This window comes from Melanerpes formicivorus, unplaced genomic scaffold, assembly GCF_026170545.1.
Source record: "Melanerpes formicivorus ecotype bairdi unplaced genomic scaffold, bMelFor1.0.p_v2 SCAF_1, whole genome shotgun sequence".
Classification (NCBI taxonomy): domain Eukaryota; kingdom Metazoa; phylum Chordata; class Aves; order Piciformes; family Picidae; genus Melanerpes; species Melanerpes formicivorus.
Window position 1 is genome coordinate 2357729 of NW_027142353.1, and position 26296 is coordinate 2384024.

At 36.8% G+C, this 26296-nt stretch overlaps 1 protein-coding gene across 6 annotated transcripts in view; it reads right to left on the minus strand.

Moving 5' to 3' along the window:
* DACH1 (dachshund family transcription factor 1) overlaps positions 1-26296 on the minus strand; it is a 384340-nt gene that overhangs the window by 114920 nt on the left and 243124 nt on the right. For 3 of the 6 annotated variants that reach the window (XM_068151468.1, XM_068151561.1, XM_068151642.1), the window contains exons 4-5: positions 10870-11025; positions 10208-10380 (exon numbers count right to left, since the gene is read on the minus strand). In XM_068151468.1, coding sequence (XP_068007569.1) covers positions 10208-10380; positions 10870-11025 — 329 coding nt within the window. The remainder of the gene's footprint in view (positions 1-10207; positions 10381-10869; positions 11026-26296) is intronic. The other 3 variants (XM_068151706.1, XM_068151766.1, XM_068151859.1) reach the window with 1 other exon arrangement.

A 26296-nucleotide genomic window follows, 5' to 3' on the forward strand; every position in this document is an offset into this window, starting at 1 on the left:
CTTTTTTCTCCATTTTTGCTTCCTTATTTGTTTCTACAGGGACTCATAAGTAAAAAGCAGTGTGAAAATTTTAGGGCATTTGTAGCAATTTTACATATTGTTGACTGACTTTTTTTAATTGGTAAGACTCTCAATTACGCATCAGAAATGGAGACTATGCTAACCAGTCGGACACTTAAGGCCTAAATTTCAAGCATTCCTTATCTTGGTGCAAACTGATCCAAATAATGAATCCTAAGCATTTCAGAATTTGACATTCAACTCCTCAAAAAGTGCACCTACCATATATGAAACTTCCACTTTACAGAGATGCAGTGCCCTTACCCATACTTGTATTCCAATGTCATTACAAAGGTACAGACCTTCAATATCAAGTACATTTCACAAATAACAGAAGCATTAGTGTGACACTGGGTCAATTTTTTTATCTTTTAAAGAACAGCTCTAAGATTTTAACTGCCAGAGACTGAAGTTGTGTCTACAATCACAAATAATTCCATTTTTTTTCCAGAATACCATATATTATCCACAATGTAACAATGTCTCTGTCTCTCCAAATAAAATGGAAGTGTCTTCATGCATCTGTATTTTTCAAACAGTTCTCTTCATAGATGCAAAGACCATATCATAAGATGCATTCCTAAAGTTTAAGTAACTTCCTATTAAGATTTATCTCAATATATCAGTAATGGTATCCAGAGGACCACAAATACTTTCTTCACTGTATCTCTGTCTTTTCTTTCTGTTCCAACAGCATGTTTTCATTGTTTGAAAAGTGACTCATTACCAAATGTCTTCCTTAAAAATATACCAAAATGTGAAGTTGGTAGAGTTCAGCTGTTGGTCTCTAATCACTCTCAAAGAGAAGACATTTCAGGTAATATGTATATGATTAACCCTTCTGTGCCTAAGAAGACAAACAAGAAAGTGACATTCTCTAGGATCTCTTCACCTCAGTCTTTCTATCAACACCTGAGTCTTTTCTACCAACACTCATCATCTTTGCCACTCCTCTTCCCAAGACAAAATTCCAGAATGTTCCTGACAACGTTTGGATATGCCTACTTCCAATAACCAACTTATGTTGCACGTATAGCCTTAATCTCCTGACTACTTCCCTCCTGCACATACTTCCAGGTTCTTTTTTTCCTTCATTCTAATCTGCTTCTCTGAAAGACTTCTCTCTTAGACTTAGTCATCCTTCATTTTAGGCATAGATTGAGCTCTAGGCATGCAACTAAGTACAGCTGTAGAGGTATAACTCTTTTAAAACTATTCAGCTGTCTTGGTGCCCTTCTGTGTTGAAAACACTCCTTTAAGGCTGTTTGTATTTTACGCCATTGAAGTGCAAAGGATGAAATTATTTTCAGTGTCATGGTTTTCTATAACTTCCTATGGAGGAAAAGATACATGACACACTGTTTCATACACTTTACATTTAAAAAAACAACAGCAACCTTTTAATCAGGAATAGTTTATAATGCTCTAACTTTTCTGGGAAGTCACATGGCTGCTAAGCATTTTTTGCAGTAAATGTATAACAATCTCTTTCACAATGACCAAAACACAGACTTCTTACTCTTCAGTTCCTTATTGATCTACTTTGAACTTGTGAGAAGCATTCCAGGAATGGCTTTTTTGTAAAATGGCATACTCATACTTATTGTATTAATTGAATGAGTGAAAGAAATTGATTCATTTGGTATCTTTTATATTCCTTGCAAAAGGAATATTTTGCTTTTACAATTTCATGTTTCCTCCAGTTTTATTCTAAACTGCCACAAAATTGCAAACTGACAGTCCAAAGAGCTGCAAAATTAATTGAATTGACAATTATTTCCTAAATTCCTCAACCACTGCTATAAAATCTGTTATAGAACTGAGTGAATGCTCTAAGTTTTCATTTTTATTTCCTTATTTGTGTACTATCACTAACTTGCTAAAGATGCTGCTAACTTCCCACTGATGTATGTCATCTTTCTTACTTTGTTCCTATAGACGTATTTCTAATCCAAATCAAAATTCATCAGTTCAAATGTTTTGTTAGGTCACTAACCACACTATTATTTTAAATAGTGGACCTGTTTCTAATAAAGAACTCTTTTTGACTATCTTGCACTGACTTATCTTTGGGACCATTTAAAATTAATCTGATTTGTGTTTTATTTTTATCTTTGTCATTTTTCATTGATTCCACCTTGCTGTTCCTGTCACAATACTGATAACTGACAGCATTCAAAGTAGAAGAGATAAACAGACAAAAAGATTTGCTTGATTTTTTAATTGTCCTGTTTACTTTCCTGGGTTTTTGGGAATATCACCAGCAGTTAACTGACAGGAAGTCCAAACAGGAGGCTGACGCAATCTTGTAACAGTAATTCAGCAACAACAGAAAATCAGATTCTTTGAAATCACATAAATTGCAGTGACATAGCCAGGAAGCAAGTTCCATAGGATCAAATGATTGGGACATTACAAATATTGAAAACAAGCAAGCAAGTAAATGTCTATCAGTACCAAGAAAGAGCCCGGCTGTATGGGCAAAACTAGAGCAGCATCCATGCTGTCAACACTTTGGGATCACGATGAAGAAAGATCATTCCTGGAAGTACCATGAAGACTCATAGTAAAGAATTCTGCATTTTGTGGATCCTCGTAAAAATGTCCTGGAAACTATTTTGGATGTATTTGTGTGTGTGTGTGTGTGTAACATTTTAACTGAACTCATAAATTATATTTTGCCTTCTAAGTGAATATTTCATCTAATAAAATATCTTTCTAAAGCATACAAAAACTCCAAACCAGCCATGCAACTTGCCAACATACAAAAGTGACAAAATTTCTTACTTACTTTTTCTGCCTTTTTTCTTTTCCTTTTTTTTCTCTCCTCTGTTTAAAATCTGGTCTTATTTGAAAAGCAACCATTCAAGATTAAGAAGCACCACTAGAGATTCACTCCTCAAGATCAATTCAACCCAAGCATGCATCCAAACACCAAGAATGTCTAAATGTCATTGCATGTACTACCAATGTCTACATCTGAACTAGTCACCCTAGGCTCATTTTCACCCATGCATTTACAGTTCCAAGGTACAACTCACCTCATTCTAAAGTAGCTATCTAATAGCAAGGACCCCTAAAGCCTTCTGCTCCTTTTGATGAACTAGGAAACTCCAGCTCCCTCAGCCTCTCCTCACACCCCCTCACCAGGGGTCTGGAGCACGGCCCTGTGAGGAGAGGCTCAGGGAGCTGGGGTGGCTTAGCCTGGAGAAGAGGAGGCTCAGGGGAGACCTTGCTGTCTACAACTCCCTGAAGGGAGGTTGTAGCCAGGTGGGGGTTGATCTCTTCTCCCAGGCAACCAGCACTGGAACAAGAGGACACAGTCTCAAGCTGTGCCAGGGAAAGTTTAGGCTGGATGTTAGGAAGAAGCTGTTCCCAGAATGAGAGATTGGCCATTGGAATGTGCTGCCCACAGAGGTGGTGGAGTCACCATCACTGGAGGTGTTCAGGCGGGGACTGGATGAGGCACTTGGGGCCATGGTTTAGTTGATTAGATGGTGTTGGGTGATAGGTTGGACTTGATGATCTCAAAGGTCCTTTCCAACCTGGTTAATTCTATTCTATTCTATTCTATTCTATTCTATTCTATTCTATTCTATTCTATTCTATTCTATTCTATTCTATTCTATTCTACTCTACTCTACTCTATTCTATTCTATTCTAATTTTACCCTAAAAAAAAAACAAAATCCCATCCCATGTACCTGACCTCGTGGCCATTTTGTATCAAATTACACCACACATGCAGTTCTCCATTACGTATGTGAATATGCAAAGTGCCAAACAGAAAGGTTTGTACTATCTTCTCTGTGTTCTGTGTTATGTGTAGATTTTTATTTCACATGACACAAATTGGTCCATATGAGCACATGGCTGCTATTAGCTTCAAACTGCACCTCAGTAATAGGCATGGTAAACGATAGGATCCCATTTATTTTATTTATTTATTCAGAGTTAAAACCTGGTAGACATGTCTATACAGTTACCATCCTCTGAGCTAATTATAAGAAAAACTGTACTGAAAGTTAAAAAAATAATAATTTTTATCATAGAGATAAAACTAATTAATTAGGTGAGACAGTGTTCTCTAATATAGAGACGATTAAGCCATAATAAGGATTCCAGCTACTCTTTGATCTCCTCATGCTAAAGAAACAGAAGTGTGCATGCACATATTTATCTGAATGTAAATTTTTAAAAAAATTAAAAATAATAATAAAAAAAAAGTTTTTCTAAGGTGGAGATTTTCCCTGCTATGTATTAAGTTCATACACATAGCTTAAAGATACCATTTTCTGCAGTCATGATTAAAAGAAAATAATCTGGTTTGTAGTATACCTCGCACTTTATACAACTATTTTCATGTTTGTTTTTCCAATATGGAAAAGTAGATGTTTTAAGAGCTGGTAGTCTTATTTTTATTCTGCAATAATTGTTCTAACTGCTTTTCCTTTGCATTCAAGAACATCTCTTTAAAGTAATGTCAAAATTTCTGGTTTGAATGCACCAGTATCTCTAGAAATAACAGATTATCTGAAGCAGTCAAGTTAGGTATCCAAAAAGAACATCTCTGCCAGTTTGGGATAAAATTAATTTTGCTCTCATTTGCCTCATGTTAAATATGTTTATAGCACACCCAGCTTCACAGTAAAAGTGCAAGTATGTAACTACCACTGCTTGCATAATACTTTTCCTGTAAGGCACTGAAAGGTCTATGGAAAACTTTTGCATTCAGCAGAAGATTCAGATAACATGTTAAGACAGGGCCAGACACCAATTAAAATATACAGAATAACTAACTATTCACAGAATAAGGGAAGGGTTCTGCAGAAATATATGGTATCTGATAATGAAATTAAAATTGCACTGTAATATACAGATGGAATAGTGTGGCATTAAGGTTGTAGAGTCATAATAGTTCGTAATGTTAGTCTTATGTCTTTGAAAATCAGTGATGGTCCTTTAACATAAGCTTTGGATGTAATTTTACTCGGTGAATGAAGACAGACACATTAAAGATTTTACTGTAGTATCAGATACATTGACAATTCTGGCAGGTCTCTCAAGGTTATAGGACAGGAAAACTCTGTTGGTAATAGCAGCAAAGTAGAAGGGTTTTCTATCTAGAATGTCTAATTGTACCTTCAAAGTGCTTCTTACAGCCTCTGTCTCTACAAGATTGTGTACCAGCTAATTCTGAGAAATACTTTAAAATGTGTCATTTCTAATCCTATTAAAAAGTCTTCTGTAACTGGAAAATAAATTAGCAATAAACTCTTCTACTCTGAAACATCTCACAATGGCCAGTATCTCCTGGTATTAAAAGCTGCGCTAAACTCAAGGCTGCTCAGACAGCATTTACGGAAGTCTTAAGGTGAAGCTCCTACAGTTCCTTTGCTGCCCACTCTCTCCATAAAGTGAACTTCCTCATTTGCCTTTTTGAGTCTGTTTCCTTTCAAGTTCACCACCATTCTGACATTAGACATTAAAATGCACTCTGCTCCACCAGTTGTGTATGGCAGCATCATTCATCTTCTCTTTGGCTATTATTTGTACTTTTTGCCAACAATTATAAGTGAAAAAAATATCAACATTAAATTGCATCAGTAAGAACACACACTTGCTGCCACAGAAAAAGTGAATGAACATCTTTTAGCAGCTACCCTGGTTAGGTAAATTAATAGCAAATTAGATATAGATATATACAGATATACATAAACAAATGATAACACAATTAGTGCTGTGATAAAATTTAGAGAATGAGCAAAGTGTAGTCTCCTGGAAAACTACAGTGCCACTGACCACTTTTTCAGGTGGAGGCTTTTGTTTCTTCCCCTTTATCCTTAATTCTTTGTATTATCAACATGGACAAATTGCAATTTTTGATTATGGCATGCTATTCTGTTCTAACTTCTACAATGAAGTATTATTTCAAGTTGCTATTAATGTGAAGTATGTGATTTATATTTTCATATTATCTTTTTGCTGAGTGGAAAAAAAAAAACATGTAGTGAAACTGATAACAAGCTAAGCCTTTGAAACCATGGGTAGGCAATGAAAGCCACCTCATGTCTAAAGCATCCCCAGGTCACAGCTGTCACACTCAACTGCAATTCACTGCTGTCACAATCTGCTGTCCCTGCTTGTTGTTGCTCTCCTCTTATTCATTCAACTCATATATCTAAACATTCCATTACAAAAAGACATCTAATGTTCATCTCATGTTCAAAAGGGCACAACACTCCTCTGAAATATAATTCTGAAGATTTTAGAGCTCAGAGTTCACTGCCAAATCCAAGGTGTTGCTTTGTAAGGCTTCCCTTATAATTTTGTCTTTGTCTCATCTCCTGAACATAGCAGGATAAAATGGTTGGTTAGTACATGATCTCAGCTTTATTCCAACTTCTTATCATGAAGAAATGAAATATTGCCCAGTAATAGAAAGGCATTTGAAGCTTTGTGAGTTTAAAGATAACAGCACTAACTGTGAACTCAGTGAATTGGAAGGAAAGGTCAGCAAGTCATATACTGTGGCACTGTTCACAAAGGCAATTCTTCTATCCAATGAACCAGATTGTTTATAATAGGAAGACTCAGATTTTCTAAGACTTAATTTTGTTCTTTGTTACATAATTAGATAAGGTTACTATTGATTTACTTTTCCAAGGAGAAATTTCCCATAGGTCTTCAAACTTCCAAGCAGAGTTTAAACTTGTAAACATCTTGTACTCTAATTTCAAATTTATGCTGTCATTTCAGGTTACAACTATGAACTCTAGAATGAGTGATTCATAAATTTTTCAAAGCAACTTGTGGAAAGATTGTCACTGGCAAAAAAGATTTAAGTAAAATTAGGGTTAAAAAAAATGGACTGGAAGATAATGAAAAAAAGCAAACAACCCAAACTCCAAAGGCTAAAACTGCAGCAATAAAGAAGAAAAAAATTAGGATTCTAATAACAGTTTTGTAAAAGAGAACAATTGCACTATTTATCCATTCCAGTAAAAATAAAGAAAAAGGGAGGTTTGACCTCACTTACATCTATTCTCTAAGATACTTTTTTGATTGCAGTGTAGGTTATTATTCATATATTTTACATTGCTAGTACAAGGTTCAAAAAGTATGCTGATTACAGTTTCCTGCTCAACTACACATATAATGCAATGGGCACTAAAATCACAGCCTCTGACTATGCCTAGTGAGGAACAGGTAAATTGCCAGTGACATTATGTTCATGCTCATAGGAAGAAAATCCTCCTAACAATGATCTCATGCATTTATGTTACCAGGGTTTATGTTTCAGTCCTGTTCAGTATTTAAAAATAGGAACATAATTACTTGGTCATGCTATCTCTATCTACATGACCATATCCGTCTGCCATAGGCAAAACCAGGGGACATAAATCCAGACAGACATTGCACCACAAAGTGGCTGAAAGAAAGAGTAGGAATGTCCTGCAGAGTAAGTTCCTTAGCCCTTACAGTATTATTGAAATAACTATGCATAGCAAGATAGTACATTTAGAAGTGACTTTTGGATGGCAGGTTAACACTTGTGTTTATGTATTATCTGCAGTACAAATGTACTGTGTGTATGTCACAGGCACTGACTGAAGAAGACACAGCAGCACTTAGGTAGTGTTTCCTTCAGTTTCTACCTGAATGTACAAAAAAACTCCAAACTAATTATGCAAACTAAAAAATTTACATTTCACCACTGAGTGAACATGCTTTTCTAATTAGACCTTAGCTTAATTTGGCCATTTCACTGGTTTTCATTGGTTCATCTACATCTTTTAAATTTATAATTATCTACAAGCAAGGTGAGAACACAAAACCTGGTTTGTCAAATAACTTGCACAAGTTGTTATGCCAGGAGCTGCACAAAAGTTGGCAGCTATGATGATTTTATTAGCATGAATATGGGATAGTTGAATTTTCAGAAATGACAAATAGCATAGATTATTAACACAAACAAATGCTTACACAAGTATGATTGGAGAGGGGAGGGAATTGCAATGTTTCCAGTTAGGAAGTGCTGCTGAAATGTTTCAGGAAACTAAAACTGGTATGTACTTTCAAAATCTTCAACTAGATTATAGGGACATTACCTTTCCAACTGGATGAACTGGTGAGGAAGTTAAGAAATTCTGGGTTAAGGAAATTTTCTGGTATGGCTCTGCCTATGGTTACAGTATTACACATAGTTACATAATGGTGGAATCTCCCTTTCAGAGTCCAGTATTTTTAAGCCTACTAAACAAGTTCAGATTGAATGAAGTCAGAAGTACTTAATTCCAGCAAGGGGTCTAGAAATGTTCCTGTAACAAGGTGAGATACTGTGAACACATCAGGACCTGCTTTCCACAAAAGGAAACCTTTTTGGCATAAGTCTAGGAGCTATGCTGTACTTCAAATGTACCTGATTTTGGTAACTGGAGACAAAGATCAGGTGTCACATTCGTGCATATTCCCACAGACATATTTAAATGCAGGTCACAGTAACTTAAGCAACTTTAACAGCTTAGAACTAGCTTGTAAATCAACTTTACAAGCTACAAGTCAGCTTGCTAAAGTTTAGAAACAGAAGGTTACCCATGCTCTTGAAGGTCAAATTTCGTACTGTTACACAGGAAATCAAATAGCTCACAGAAAATAAAAGCAGGGAAAAGAGTATGTAAAATAGTGAAAACAAAGTTTTGTTGCCCTACTAATTCAGAGTTGTCAGATGTCATTTAGCATGTGCTCCATCTCAACCTTAATTTTTTAGATAGCTCTATAACACAGTGGTCATGGTTCCAATTAAGAAAATAAATTCTGTGATTCTCTGAAACAGTGCACCACGTGTTCTAGAGAACGTTACTCTCATCTAACTCTTAGTGTATACTGAAACTGTGAAAACAAGAAAATAAAGGTGCAAAAATCACCAGCAGTTAATGGGAAACAAAGTATTTATATTCTAGAGGTACAGGCAACATGGACATTAAGATGAAATCTAGCCTGGCTGACATAACACAATTCTCCTTAAATCAATGTCTTAACTCCCCATGTCAATAAAGGTGAAAAAGGGATGCCACTGAAGGCCTCCACAGGACATCCAACATTAGAAAGTGCAGGTACATAAATATGGTCATCAGACTGTATTTTTCTAGGTCAACAGTCACATATATTTGCTGACTTGTAACTGCATGTTTCTTTATGATTCTGGGTTTATGCTGAGGACAGGATTACAAACATGTTGTAAGTCTCCATAAAATTAAGACCTCTTCACTGCTTAAATCATCATGAACTGCAATTCTCAATTTAAAAGTCCAGGTGATGATAAGTTCACCCATTTTTTTGTCAGAGGAATTGCATTAATGGACATATTTCCAACATAACCCTAAAATACCAAATAGCCTGTCTGTATCTTATGCATTAGAATTAAATAACCATAACAGGTAAAATGTAGAAATCTGAATAAATGTCAAATCAAATTATAAATATCTAGTGGTAAGGGAGAAATGCCTACAAAATAAAAATAGATCATCTTCAGCCAGAGGACTCCAGACTCTGCTAGATGCCTCTACAACCAGATTAATACAGTTACAGACAGCAAACAAACTGAAATGGATAGACAAGTTCAGATATCACATATTTTTGAGATATCTCTACAATATTTGGTCTGTTTTGTGCAAGTTCATTCTACTTTGCTCTGAAATTTGGCAATTTAGGTTTTGGACAGGTGAAGTATCAAGTCTTTCAGCTTTCTTCAGATAATTTTTAGTAGTTCATTTCAAATGTTTAAATATAAAAGCTGGAAGAACAGTCTCTTCTAATTTAAGAAAGGCGTAATTGCTGCCTTGGTATCTTGAGGAACACTGCCATAGATTAGAGACTATGACATAAGAGAAATTGGAAAGTTGTGCATTATGTATGGAAATGTTTCCACTTCAGCACTATTTTAATACAGATTTACAGAAAGGAATAACTAAGGTAACACTGCCCACCAGCAGCCTACTGTGTTCCCAGAGCTACAAATTTCCTTGCATGTATTGACTTCATGACTTACAACATTTGACACCAGTCCACTCTTACATGAATGACAGTTGTGAGAGTGTTAGAACACTTTGCATTGTTGGGTTTGGGGTTTTTTTTAACATGGTTACCTTAATAACAGACGTCTCAACTCTGGATGGAGGACTCTGCACTTGTGCTGCTGCTGCCATGTTGGCGATAGTACTAAGGTGATTCATCTGGCTCATTGCCATTGTGACAGATGCTGGAGGTAGGCTCACGGGAATTAATGGGTGGGGCATCATCATAAAAGGAAGTTCCAATCCTGGTGGGAGGGAAAAAAAGAAAATAGGTTTATGTATCTTTTTTAAACACTTTTTGATTTTCTCCTGATGGACAACATTCAAGTGATGGGTGATGGTTCACGTTGCAGGACAAAGCACCTATATATCAGTTCTCTTCTGGGATATGCATAGGTAAGCCATGGAGAGTTTGTAGCCACAAAGAGAGGCTATTAAACCTCTTAGTTTGTTCATATCAGTGTAACCTATGATATCATTGCTAAGCAATGGCTGTTCATTATCTTTTTCAATATCTGCCGTAAGGTGCCTTAGCAATGCAGCTATTTTAAGTATCAATTTTACTGCATATGTATTTGTTCTTTATTGTCTCCGCTTCCCTTGCTTAATACTTTAAAGGAAGTGTTCTGCTATTCCCCACATATTTATTTTTCATAGCCTATTTATATAAACACAAAATAAAGACAGCAACTGGAAAACTGCTGATGTTAGTGCTGAAAGATGTCAACCCGTACCATTTGGCAGAAGGTGGTTCTGTTGAAGAGGGTTGAGAGGATGGCTAACTGGAACATTATGCTGTCCAGGCAAGTTGGGGTGGTTAACAGAGGCCTGTGATCCTTGGGTGGGGGGAGATTGAAGTTTTTCTTTATCCCAAGAACCATCACTGCTGCCTGTGGGGAATGAATATACATTACTTGGATGAAGGAAGACTCCAATTTTCAATGTCTGAATTTGCAAGGAAGGCCACCACTCTAACCTCTTTTTGCAAGTGGCCATGTTTTTAACTTTGATTGTTTGTTTGTTTGTTTGTTTCCATATTTAGGTTGGGGGAAGAAATTTCGTTTGGTTGTTTTTTTTCCACCCTCTGCAAAACCTATCTAAAGATATTACTTTTAACTCAAGAGTTAGAACACAAACCTAAAAGTATTACAGTTGTGCTCATTCACATGAAGTTTATGCTTGATACATATTTTACATATACTTTTTGCCATTCTTAGCAAGTAAAAGTATATATAGCATTTGATTTATACATGAGACAACAATTGTGCCTGCAAAATGTCTAAAGAAAGAATATTATGTTATGCTAACTAAAATTCAAACCAGTTAATATTTCTTTCTGCATTTCTGAATAAATAAACATTATAGGAAGTAAGTAAAAAAAGTAAGCATATGTGCTTGTCTGATAATTATATTGTGTATATATGTATATTTATTATTAATCAAAAACTAAGTGACTATTCATAGATTCCTACAGTCTTCTGGTAGTGGAAGGGACTAAAAAGGAAGAATGTGAACAAATAAGCGTTAAGTAATAATTCAGATATTTGAGAAATACTCTTTTTAACTGTTGCAGACATCCTCATAAAAAATACCCATAAGGACACAGCCAAAGGACAATAATAAAAAATCACATAACATTATTGATTTATACATTTATAAAGTTCTAAATCTTCCAACTGACAACGTTGGTTTTTTTTTTCATGGTGCATATTTATGTGTAATGCTGAGACTGAGTATAAGTATGTTTATTCACACAAAGTAATCTATACACTCATTGTATGAGTTTATTTACCATATACAATCAATAAACTATGTTGGAATATATTAATAAATATGTATATATGCATGCATTCTCAGCAGTATTAATTTCCCCATCAGCAATATATAATTGTTTCCTTTTTCCAGACAGAGCACAGTTTCACTGTCCTGACTTTGAATCTTTCTACTATTTTCATGGGAATTTCTCATGATAAGGACTTTAGGATAACATCAGTCAAGACCTATGTAATCTATATTAACTTTCTGTTTAACATTAGGGACTACAGCAAAGAGTACACTTTGGAAATTTTTTCTACATATATATCTTACTATTTTATGAACAACAGGGCCTGAAAAACAACAGGACTGATAACACCTCCTCTTTACTTCAGTAGAAATGGGATTAGCACATTAGCCTTGACATTTTTTAACATCATTTTCATGGGATGGAAGAGGCACAGAAGTTGGTAGAAATCCAATTTAATTTCTCTAGATCTATTAAAAATCTGATTGTAAAAGCTGTACAACATCGTTTATAATGAAAAATACTCTGTTATTGTCATGATTTTCTTTCCCTAGTTACTTCATGAAGACAGTTAAAAGTTCAATATAAATTCTAGCTCATTAGCTCAATACTGTCTCAATCCCAGTGTAAATTGTTCAGAAGTAGGTAATGAAAATTCAGTTCAAACTCTCCTGCAATCAAACAAAGCAATTTTATGAAACAATGAAAAGAATCAATTACATGAGATATTTTTATTATCTTAAAAGAGATTGTCACATTTATGCAGTGTATGTAGTTGAGCTGGTTAAGCCATGATCTCAATCTCATCACCTTTGGTAAGTGAACATGCGTCCTTGTATTTTGAGAAGTCAGGCTGTCAAAAATCATGAACCTACATTCAAACACATAGGTAACCAAAAGAGTTAAATCTTAGCTGGAAAGAAACTACTATCTTCTTTCTAAGGAAGGCATGGCCTCACCAGTCAAGAATACAGAGAGGCAATTATTTCTCTAGTCCTGCTGATCTCACTATTTCTCATACAAGGTAAGATGCTATTTGCCTTCTTGGTCACATGGGCATACTGATGGTTCATATTCATCCATCAATCAACCAACACCCCCAGGGCCTTTTCTGCTGGGCATATTTCCAGCCACTCTGCCCCAAGCCTGTAGTGTTGCATGGGGTTGTTGTGACCCAGGTGCAGGACTCAGCACCTGGCCTTGGTGAATCTTTTACAGTTGCCCTTGACCCATCAATCTAGCCTGCCCAGACACCTCTGTGGAGTTTTTCTAGCCAAAACAAGATCAACATTTCTGTCCAACTTGGTGTCATCTGCCGTCTTAATGAGGGTGCACTCAATCCTCTCATCCAGATCATTGATAAAGATATTAAACAGAACCAGCCCCAATACTGAGACCTTGAGAACACCACTTGTGACTGGCCATTAACTAGATCTAACTCCATTCACCACCACTCTTTGGGCTCAGCCAATCAGTCAGTTTTTCACCCAGGAACGAGTATGCCTGTATAAACCATAAGCAGCCAGTTTCTCCAGGCAAATGCTGTGGGAGACGGTGTCAAAGGTTTTACCAAAGCCTAGGTAGACAAGATCCACAGCCTTTTCCTCATCCAGTAAGTGGATTACTTTGTCATAGAAGGAGATCAGGCTAGTGAAGCAGGATCTGCCTTTCATAAAGCCATACTGACAAGGCTTGATCACTTGGTTATGCCGTGTGATGGCACTCAAGGTGATCTGCTCCATAAGCTTTCCTGGCACCAAGATCAGACTAACAGGCTTTGGGTTTCTCAGTTGCTTCTTGTGGCCATCTTGTAGATGGGCACCATGTTTGCTAACATCCAGTCAACTGGGACCTCACCAGTTAGCCAGTTAGAAACATTTCTCATTGTCTTTTCTGGCAGTAGCTAGGTAAAATTTTAGTTGGGCCTTAAACCTTGTAATTTTCTCTACATGCAACCTCATGACATCCCTGTAGTCCTCCTGAATCCCCTGCCCCTTTGTCCAAAGGTTATAAACTCTCCTTTTTTCGCCTGTGTTCCAGACAACTCTCTGTTCAGCCAGTCCCAGTATTCTTCCTCACCAACTTGTCTTTTGGACAGCCTACCCCTACACCTTAAGGATATCCTCCTTGAAGAATGTCCAGACTTCCTGGACTGGTTTGTTCTTCAGGACCTCTCCCAAGGAACTCTGTCAACAAGGCTCCTAAACAGGCCACACTCAGCCCTCCAGAAGTCCAAAGTGGCCATTCTGGTGATGCCCCTCCTAACTTCTCAAATAATTAAAAAAAATCTATCATTTTATGGTCACTGTGCCAAAGACAACCTCCAACCATCACATTACCCATAAGTTCTTCTCTGTTCACATACAAGTAGTCCAGCCAGGCACATTCCCTAGTTGGCTCACTCACCAGCTGTGTCAGGAAGTTATCTTCCACACACTCCAGGAACTTCCTGGACAGTTTCCTCTCTGCTGTATTGTATTTCCAGCAGACATCTGGTAATTTGAAGTCCCCCTCTAGAACAAAGGCTAGCAATTGCTACACTTCTTCCAGCTGCTTATAGAATATTTCATCTGTTTCTTAAACCTAACTGAATCCTCTGTTACAGACCCCCACCATGGTATCACCTTGTTGGCCTTCTCTCTGATCCTTACCTATAAACACTTGACCCTGCTGTCACTATCATTAAGCTCTAAACAGTCCAATCATTACTTAACACATGGGTGCACTCCACTGCCTCTCCTCCTTTGCTTGTCCCTTCTGAAGAGTTTATAGCCATCCAATGCAGCACTCCAGTCGTGCCAGTCATCCCATTACGTTTCCATGATGGCAACTATATAATAGTTTTCCAACTGCACAATGGCTTCCAGCTCCTCCTATTTGTTGCCCATTCTGTGTGTATTGGTGTGGATGCACTTTATCTAGGCTACTGATTCAACCTCTTTAGGTGGAGAAGCCCTAATTCATACATGACCATTCTCAGGCACTTCTGTATTTTCTAACACATCAGTAACCTTTGTGCTTTTCCTGCCTCATGGATCTTACTCCTGTCTCCACTGAGATAGAATAGACTAGAATTAACCAGGTTGGAAAAGACCTTTGAGATTATCAAGTCCAACCTACCACCCAACACCATCTAATCAACTAAACGGTGGCACCAAGTGCCTCATCCAGTCTCTTCTTAACCACTTCTAGTGATGGTGACTCCACCACTTCTTTGGGCAGCCCATTCCTCAGATGGTAGACTGAAGGACATGCTGCTTCTTGAATTACCTCTAGCAAGTTTCCCCCTTTGAGACAAGTGTACCTTGTGTCATACAGAATACAGAATGAATACAGAATTAACCAGGTTGGAGAAGACCTTTGAGATCATCAAGTCCAACCCATCACCCAACACTATCTAATCAACTAAACCAATGGCAAATCACTCTTTCCGTGAAGAATTTCTTCCTAACATCCATGTCCACTAAGGAGTGGAGGTTGTCCTTGCCCCTCCTTATGCCATTAATATATTTATAAAAGGATTTTTTGTTGTCCTTCACAGCAGTGGCCAGTCAAAGCTCTAAATGGGCTTTTGCCTCTCTAATTTTTTTCCTATATCACCTAGCAACATCATTAAATATTTCATGGGTTACCTCTCCTTCCTTCCAAAGATGATACACCCTCTTTTTTCCCCTAATTTATTTGGAAGCTCATTGCCCATCCAGGCTGACTGTCTACCCCATCGGCTCATCGGGACAGCCTGTTCCTGTGCCTTCAAGATTACTTTCTTGAAGTAGGTCCAGCCCTTCTGAGCCCCTTTGTTTTTAAGGGCTGTTTCCCAAGGTACCTTCTGAATTAGTTTTTTGAGTAACCTGAAGTCTGCCCTCCGGAAGTCCAGAGTGGAGGTTTTGTTGCTGCCCCTCTTAGCTTGACTGAATACTGAAAACTCAATTATTTCACAGTCACTGGACCCCAGACAGCCTCCAACCACCACATCTTCCACCAGCCCTTCTCTGTTTGTAAAATGAAGGTCAAGCAAAGCCTTACCCCAGTAGGCTCACACAGCCACTGTGATAAGCTGTCCTCCACACACTCTAAGAACTTTCTAGACTGCCTCCTCTCTGTTGTGTTAAGTTCCCACCAGCTATCAGGCAGGTTAAAATCACCCATAAGAACCAGGTTTGGTGATCTTGAGACAGCCTCTACCTGCCTATAAAGTAATTCATCAACCTCTTCATCCTGGTTGGGTGGTCTCTAAGACTCTAACCAGGATGTCAGCCTTGTTGGCCTTCCCTCTAATTCTCACCCAGAGGCACTAAACTTGATCATCCTTGATCTCCAGTTCCATGGCGTCTGGAACCTCCCTGATGTACAGGGCCATCCCTCCACCCCTTCTCCCTCACTTGTTTCTCCTGAGTGACATGTGTCATCCCACCACGTTTCTGTGATGACAACTACATCGTAACTTTCCTTCTGTAACAAGGCTTCCAGTTCCTCTTGTTTGTTACCCATACTACATGCATTAGTGCACATGCACTTCAGCTGGGCTGCTGGTTTCACCCCTGACTCCAGCTTACAACCCTCAGACTCCTGTCTGGGAGGACTGGTTTCAGCCCCTTCCCGTTTTAAATCTAGTCATCATATATGTACTCCCTCTCTCTCTCTCTCATATATATATATGTATATGAATACATACAATACATAAATATACGGCCAAAGAAGATGCTTGCATTTTATAGAGCTCATGAATTTTCAGTAAAAAGATACATTTTTTCTCTATTTATTACCATAGTTAATTTCACATTACTTGTTGATGTTTGATATGGAGATAGAGTTAATTCTGCTATGACCCTTCCTAACCTGGTCACAGAATTTTGCACAGTCAGTCATAGATTGCCAATTATGGCACTGCTTATGGCTCTGAAATTAGAGTTTTTCTAAATTAGTACCCTTTCTGCCTTAAAATTACAGTGTCTATTGTTTTACAGTGATATCAAACCCAATAATAAATTGGGAAAAGACAAGCTTCATAGAGCAAAGTATCAAGGCTAGCATTTAGTCAGTGACAGATTCTTTAATACTTGTATTCTGGCATCATCTGTCAAGATTTGTTTACAAGGAAAATGATTCATAGACGGAATCCAACCCTTAACATCAGAAAATACTTTCAAACTACAGGCTATTGCACTCCTGAACACTCTTAAGTGGACAGACACAGATCTGAATGGTCTGGGCCATTTGCTGTGTTTTTCTTGTGTTAGTTAAGCGGAACAGCTTTCCTCTTAGAGGAAACAGTTATTTTCATTAACGTCAAAGCAAAATAAGTGTTATTCCTTAGACACTGTTCATCGTCTGCACAACAAAGTGCAAGTTACCAGTTCTGTCACTTTTTACATTTTATTTTGATTTAATGTGTACAGTGGTTTCAAAGAGCATTAAAAAACTGTTGCCTTCTTCCTCTTCACTTGTTGCCCTGCTGGAGGCTTATGTTTTTCCAGTTTCTATCAGTGGTTGTCAAGTCTTTGTAATAGGATTAAAAGCTTGGACACCTGATATCCCTGGGTGCTGTAGTTCACCCTCATAAAAGCTGCTTGCTTTAAATTGAGAGAAAATCAGTTTTTAGTGGCATAATTAATTAAATTATGCAAAGTGTTCCAGATTCAGCATAACACTTTCTGAAGCAGCAATTGGAAGCTCTACATTGCATTCAAACTGTATTTCAATTGATGCTGCACTAGGCTGATCATATAGTAGAATTTTCAAGGCTTTCAAGCACAAGGGATCCAATTTTGAAATGCAAATGCGTAACATTGAGTGCTCAAACCCCCATACATGTGCACTCGAATAGGCAATTTGGTAGCCAACTACGTATTTCATGTGCAATACTGCTAATATGAGCACTTAAAAAATTGAAATAGAAGTTCCAAATGTAAGCACACATGCTCTAAAACTGGGCTCAGATCATCTCACAGCTACTCATCAAGAACAACTTGATGGAACAAAAATAAAAACACATTTTCATAATTTAAACATTGGACTACAGAATTCAGTGTTTTCCCATCTCCAACACTTCAGGACATATTCTCCATAATGTGAGTTACTTTTTCCCATAATCAGCAGTTACACAACAAACCATTATTTGTATACTGAAGTGGGTCTGTAAAAGCCTGATGTCTGGACTATCTGTATTCATTAGTAACACAATTAGGTAGCCAAGGATGGTAATAATAAATAAAAACAATTCTGGACTGGAAGGTAATGCAGCCAAGAAAAAGAAAATTAAGCAGAAAACTTGACAGTGCAATTTCAGCCTCTCAAACATACTTTGACCTAAATGTACCACATTAATTTTTACAAGCACATCTCTTACTTACTTACTTCTTTTCATTTTTCAATCTGTACTTGTTAGGATTAAATTTGCCTGCAATGTGAGAGGAGCAGTTTATTTCCTGTGATAATCAACAAGGATGTAGTCAACAGGCTCTAGAGAACTGCTCATCTCAATCTGTGGGAGATAGACCTGTCTTTGGTCAGCTGAATCTGAATCTCCTGGTTCCAAAGACTCAACTCTCCCACACTGAACTCAATGGCCTAAACACACACCACCTGAGATGTCCAGAATAATTTAAGACGTACCTGAAGAAGACCCCATGGCTATCTGGACATACGGATCAGGAAGGATACTCTGGCTATCTAAAACAGTAGCATACATCTGTGTCTAGGTAACTAAGTTAAACGTTTCTTGGTTATAGGTGAGTTTTTAAAATTAAAATTACACTATCTGCCAGGCCCTCAGGTCTTCCCTTTCCTCTCATGTGGAGTGCTTGGATATTTTGCAGCACACCAGAGAACACTCCAAGCCTGTCTTTAAGGCAAGTGAATCCCAGTCCTGGCTCATGGATGGTTTCAGGTAGTATTACACACATAAGTAATATCACATAGCAAAAACACAAAAGAGAGACTTAGATTCTACTACTCCCTTTTTTCCTTTTTTTTTTTTTTTAATTCTTGTGTACTACTGATCTTCTTTCAGTCCTCTAATCTTGCTGTTATCTCCTGTGTTTGCTTAAACAATTTGTATCTCAGCAACAATTACCAAACAAAGCATCAGTATCAGCTGTGCTGGCTCATTTTTCTGAAGGGGACTATTCAGTATCTAGGCTATTTATGTCCTCTGGAAAATATGCATAATCAGCATGCTAAAAACTTGTAATCTTAGCATCCTGACAGTGAGGAAAACCTCTTCATAAAACCATCCAAAACAAATCCTGCTGCTTTAGACTTTGAATTGTTATGAATTTGTGATTCCATTCAGTCTCCTAAAAACAGCTGTAGTATTTACCTGCAATATATGAGTGTTGTGAGACTGTATCATAGTATCATAGTATCATAATATCAGTCAGGGTTGGAAGGGACCACAAGGATCATCTAGTTCCAACCCCCCTGCCATGGGCAGGGACACCCCACACTAGAGCAGGCTGGCCAGAGCCTCATCCAGCCTGGGCTTAAACACCTCCAGGGACGGGGCCTCAACCACCTCCCTGGACAACCCATTCCAGGGCTTCACCACTCTCATGGTGAAGAACCTCCTCCTATAAGGGACAGACATCTACAGATAGAGGCATTTTTGTAGGACCTCTAGGCTACTGCTACACCATTAAAAGCAAAAAAAAGCTTTGTCACATCATGCACCTCATACTATTGATACTTTTTAAAAAGAAAGTATTGCTATCTCTTTTGAGATCACAAAGTGATCAGGAGAGCAAGTAATACATCACAGTCCCCACCGGGGAGGTTTAGGCTGGAGGTTAGGAAGAAATTCTACACAGAGAGAGTGATTGCCCATTGGAATGGGCTGCCCGGGGAGGTGGTGGAGTCACCATCACTCGAGGTGTTCAGGAGGAGACTTGATGGGGTGCTTGGTTGCATGGTTTAGTTGATTAGGTGGCGTTGGATGATAGGTTGGATGCAATGATCTCGAAGGTCTCTTCCAACCTGGTCTATTCTATTCTATTCTATTCCATTCCATTCCATTCCATTCCATTCCATTCCATTCTATCACACAGGGAATAGTTCCTCTAAAACATTCTGTATTTTATTTTGTTTAATTTTCTTTCACAGAGAAAATTTATAATCGTCCAGATGCTCTTAACTGAAAGTGTAAATAATTTTCCTTAACATTGTGGACTTATGGGTCTGTATTTGTAGTTCTGCTACCATTAAAACAAAGCATAAACAGAGTAACAAATTCTGAGGGAAATATAAAAGGGCTATTCTTTGATAAATATTTCCCCATGAAAAGGGGAAGAAGCCATGAGAAACTTTGAAACCACATACGGTTTCTCCCTTGCAAACTGTGGTGATACGAAGAACAAGGTTTAGTCTCAATCATACTGACTACTTCATTCACTGTCTTAAATTTTTCTTGGCAATGACAGAAAAATGGTAACTGCACTTTGCACTATAGGCCAGATATGTGCCTATTGTACTCACCCTTTCTGTATTTATGTTCTGCTAAATAAAAACTGCACTACAAACTGGTAATGCTAGGAAATAAGATAAATTCTACATGCTGAATATCACAGTATATGCTTAATCATAAATCAGAAAATACTGAATTCATATAAACTAGTAAGTGAAATAGTTTTTACAACGATAATGAATCCCATAGAATATGTATCTTTTATATTAATCCTTCATTATTTCACCAAAAAGATTAAAACAGGAAAAGATCTTTTAAAATTCAATGCAATGAATAATGAAACTGTCCAATGCAAGTGAAAGCTCAGCAACTCAGTTACAGGCTGTGTGACATTTACCTAAAAATAGATTTTACATTTGTCTCCTCTCACAAATACCTAACTCGTCCTCATTTCATAGATAATATGCAGTTTACATTTATGGTTCTATGGCATTATAAGAGTGCAATTTAGACATGTAAAATTAAATCTATGGCATTAGCTAGAACTGAAAACTGTATTCAATAAAATAATAACTAACATTTTACTGTCAGCTACACCTGGGCAAATATGTTAACTTCAGAGCAGAGGGCTAGAATTACAGCTAGTCCCTTGACATAGAGTTTTTACAATATGAAGACTAATGAGCTATCGAAAGTCAATGAAAATCAGCAGAAAACATTTTCTGTATCTCTTTTAACATGATGAACATCTCAAATTATTTAGTGAACATCTCAGTTACAGATGTATGTGCTTACTTATGAAAATTTCCCATTTAATAGGTAACATGTCACTATATATTCTCATTGTATGAGTATTTTCTGTATGTTTCATTTACAAGTAAGACAGAATATACCCACCTGAGTAGTATATAACCTCCTGCTTAGAACAACTCCTGTTGCTTCAGTTTATAAAGAAGTTATTTTCATTCAATTCTTTGCTCTGTATAATCAGTATAACAGATTTCACGTTTAGTGCAGTAGAAACTAAATGCAATAGATACAGAAACTTGTCTAGAAATAGGTTTGAACTTCTAAGTGACAACACTGTGATTCAGGCCTAAGAGTAAGTGCATGAACTTTGCAGAAAATATGATTTTGGACGTAGTTTGTCCTTAACAGCTACACTTGTCTGATGCAGGCAGCTCCTCAGTCAGTACGGACTGTGATTTCTGATGCTTCCTACCTCTAGCATGAAATTTTCCAACTGTATGAGCAGTGCTCAAAACCAAAAAAGGCAAATCAATACACTACATATCAGTATCTTGTCTTATTTTTACTAAAGAATTATCTCAAATGATCCAAAAAGTTTTAAAAAATAATAATCAAATTTTTGTACCTTTAACTCAGGTACAGCTGATAGTCCTATTAATACTGGAAAAAAAAATAGGAGAAAACCCTTAGTAAATATACTGAAGTGCAAAAAGTACGCACAGATAAATCACATAAAGTGAGAATCTCAAGTTTCCTAATGCTTTGTTTAAGTAAAAATATATACCATAAGTTTGACCACACTTTGCCCCACCTGTTTCAACTGTGCTGCAATAAAGAAAAATATGAGATGAAAGATACATTGGCCTTGAAGCAATGAAATTAAAAGCTAGACCTCTGAAAGCTCATCTTCAGTCTATTCAGTAAACAATGCGCCAGGAATGAAAATGCAAACCCAGGAGTTTGATATATTATGGGTAGTCATGTTTATTGATGATTTAAGAATAATGAATTGCTTAACTAAGAAGGCATATTTCAATTTCCACTTCAAATGTTGCACATACTCTTAAAGAGTGTGTGGGCTCTAAAGGACTGCAGACGGGATACTTTCTTAGACATTATTTTTCAGATTTTTATTCATTGATTCTTGTAGTCAGTATCTTACAAAACAAGGCTAAGTCATCAAAAATCCATCCTTATTAATAATTGCTTCTCACAATTGCTGATGTTTATGCAAAAAAGATCTTTTTTTCTCTTTGAGATTTAATCTACCAATCTTCTCCTATTTATTTACATAGTGATACTTACTCCATTCACAGCTGCTCTTTTTCTGACCTGAGTCTTACAAAAATGATGAAAGGTAAAATCTTACGCAAAAGTAGCCAGAAGTATGAAATTGGATTAAGAGGGAAAGAATATGAAAGTGATAGATCTGAACAGTAAATTTATTGGATTTTTCTGAATTTGGGGGAAGAAGGTAACCAAATCTAACCAAGTTTACTATTTTTGTTTCACTTTGAAAGACATCACCATCTTTTAAGTAACTTGAAAGAAGATATTGATTTTTCTTTACTTCTGAATAGGTCTGAACAACTGTTACCAACAGCCACCTTTAGTCATAAAAATGGTCACCTCCTGTGGAAGAGACAAAAGAGCCAAGACAATGTTTGTCACAAAAGCTGTAATAGTCTAGGACAAGAAAGTTCTCCTAAGCTATTTTACCAAGATTTATTACTCTGAACTTTACCAGCCCCACATGGATTTATAGTCATTCCCATCATTCTAGTATCTTATACCAAACCACATCATTTGATTGTATTTTAAACAACATGTCTGTGTCTTAGACAAAACTCCTATCAAGGGATTTACATCCAGATCCATCTTACCTAGTAAAAGTTGGGATGAGACCTCTTTCAGTGGTCAGGAAAAAACATAAACATGTCTCATTCTGTTCCCTAGGTCCATCAATCTTTTTTTATGACCAGAAATCCAGCTGGTCAGATATGAGGGGAGGTACATGCATAGCCTTAAAAGTAGTTTTTCTTCACCTTCCCTTGACTCAATCAGTAATTATATTCTTCAAGTCACAATAATGTTGACAAAGATAACTGCTGATCCCAGATCTCTTGCTTGCTGGAAAGTTTCTTGAGTAGTGTATAACTGTGGCTATTAGTTAATAAGAAGGTAAGCCATCTCAGTAGACAGTGTTTGGTCCTCTGCACACCAAATTAGGAATGACAATTATCCATGTTAAGTCTTTCAGACTTAATCTCCCAGACCGAAACCCTATAAACAAGGAGATAATAGCATTTTGCATTGTCCAGCTCAGTATCAGTATCTGATCATCATTCATCCTAGATTTCTCAAAGCTATAGGAAAACACCTTAGCTGATTGTTTGGATTCCATTATAATGGCCAAGTACCTGAAAGTTGAAATTGTTCTACCACACTGGAGCTGACAGTGTGTTTTATTCACACAATCCATCGCCACAGAGTATTATTGACTATGGAGAAGTCAGCACTGCTAATTCTTAGCTACCTCATGTCAGATGAGAAGGATCTGGATGTAAATCTTCGTCTAGTGCTTTACTTGATGCACAATATGCATATTGTTGAATTGACTATTATGAAAAACTGGTAGCATCCACCAAAAGGATTTTCTTGGTATAACTCATGAAACTATGATACTGTCCCTTCAAGAGCCAGGGAGCATGCTATATCCTGGTTACAATGTTAAGAATAGTTTCCAGGTCTGCACTTTTATCTAAGTGTCAGAAAGAGCAGAGTCTCAAGTATTTTTTAAGGGTTCCCAGCACACTCTGGTGTTCAGGGACTGATGTTCTGGGATAATCACTAATAAATCAAAGATGTAAGATTGTTGTAATGACTATATCTGTCTACCTTTAGCACAACCCAATCCCCACTTTATTCATTACAGCACAAAGAATATTCTAAAGTACTGGACTACAAAGCCACGTCACTCTTGAATAAAAATCTCATCTGAGAATGCTCTCATGAATGTCCTTAAAGTGTTGCTCAGAGGGGCCTAAGAAGTCTCTTCCTCTGCCAGACACAAATGATATGCATGTGCAAAGAAAAAAAATTGTGAATAATGTGTTCTCAAACTTGTTATAAATCTTGCATACAAGAAAATACAAGTGAAGCTGTCCTTTGCAACACATGCTGATTAAGTAAAGCAAAGCAACGATATTATAGATTGAAAACTCTTTAGGTATAGACCTTGAACTAAGATATTGCACAAGGGCCAGAAGTTTTCCTGATGCTCAAGGAAAAAATATGCAAAAATTCTGTCTGCCCTTCTCAAGTCTAAAAACTTTTTTATTCTGATTTAAGATTTTTTATATCTTGAAAATGAACTTGCAAATGTTTTCAGAAGTTTGTTTTTCACAAACATTCTGTCTAGCATCTTTCAATATGAATTTATGACAATAATATTAAAAATATACATTTCTTGCTTTTAAAACATCAAGATATAAATATACAGGCAAGTCACTAACAGGAAACAATTATCCTACAAATCAAAGCCTAGAAATCAAATTTGGCCTAAAGTCTGGAATAACTTAGAGTGGTACTCATAGAAATGGAATTATAAGTAGTAGCACCTGACATTTGGCATATGAATCTGGCATAGAGCTTGCATGACCTGCAAGGTGTGGAATACATCATTCCACAATTACACTCTGTAAAAGGGAAACAACTACAAATCATTTTTAAAATATCTTTCCCTTTAAAAGATTAAGACTGAAATCCTGTTTCCGTTGAAGTCAGCGAGACCTGACTAAGGCCCAAATTTCATGCCGGTTGCTTTGATGTACCAGTCTGAGCACAGCGAAGTGCAGAGATACAAGTTCTAACTCAAAGCGGTGCCGAGACGTGTTAGCTCAAGGGATCTACAAATGCTAAAAGTTGGCTAAAAACTTTACTATCTTGTGGTTAATCTGTCAAAGGATAAAATGTGATATTTAAATATGAGGCATAGAGTGTTTGTTCTGTTAGGTTAGTCACTAAAAAAGGAAATTTCCAATTCAAGACTACCCATTGTTTCCGCAGGGATTTCTGTGCAGTCTTCAGGACTGATACTGTGTTAAAGTATTACTACAAGTTTTCAAGCAGATTACTCTGAGCACAATGCTTTGAAAAATTTAAAAAAGGAGAAGAGATAGCAAATGTCATTTCTTTCATAGCTACAAAATGCAAACTCCAAGTGTTTTAACCTAATGAATAAATGAGTTTGTCCTTTATGTATAAAATATAGTTTGTGTTTGTTGCACAAGGATTTTAATAATAGATGAATTTTAGGTTTGCTTCAACATATTCAATAAAGTGTGATTAATTTGGTTTTTCAAAAATGCAAACTAGACATTACTATATTACTCTGCAAAATGCACAGCTTGCAACATTATTGTCTCTGTGGGATCTTAAATTGAATTGTAAAATGTGTCTTATTTCCAGTTTGATTTATGTAAGAAATTCCAGTGGATAATGCCCTTTTTTGAAGTTTCAGTGCTTTCTGCAAAGCAAAAATACATAACTAAAAATCATGACATAGCTCATTATAAATCACAGCAAAGTTTTATCCTTACATAATGTTCCACTTAAAAATCATATACCGATGCCACATATTATGCTCAATTCAGTGAATTAACTTTTTTTTTTGAAGTTTCATATTATGACAGATTATGTAACGCATTTTTGACATGTTCTGTGATTTTATTGCGATATTCTGAGTAATTACCAAATCTCTTTTTCTCTAAAAAAGCTTTCCTGTGCCCTGAGAATTAATCTATGATACCATTTAACTTGGCTTTTTGAAGTAAATATCACTAGATAAAAAGCCAGCTGGTTCTGAATAATGGGATACTTGAATGAATGTATTAGTGTTTGAAAATGAGAGTACAAATCTTTTAAAAAGATTAATTTCCATAAGAAAGATAGCTCACAGATCTACAAAAGAATAAATTCAAAACATAATAAACTGGCAGAAAGAGAGGTAGATTAAAGTAAAGGCAGCAGCACCTTGTTATTGCAGCTGTTGTATAGCAATGATTCTGTATCAATTACAACATTTGGTACGTATGGGCAGCCTCTTCAAAGGTTTCAGTGTAAAGCTCGAGCCTGAAATACACTGTACACTCTACGTAATAACTTGAGTGATTAATGTTTTTTTCCTAACAGGACATAACTTTTGTTCCTAACAATTGAGTCTCTG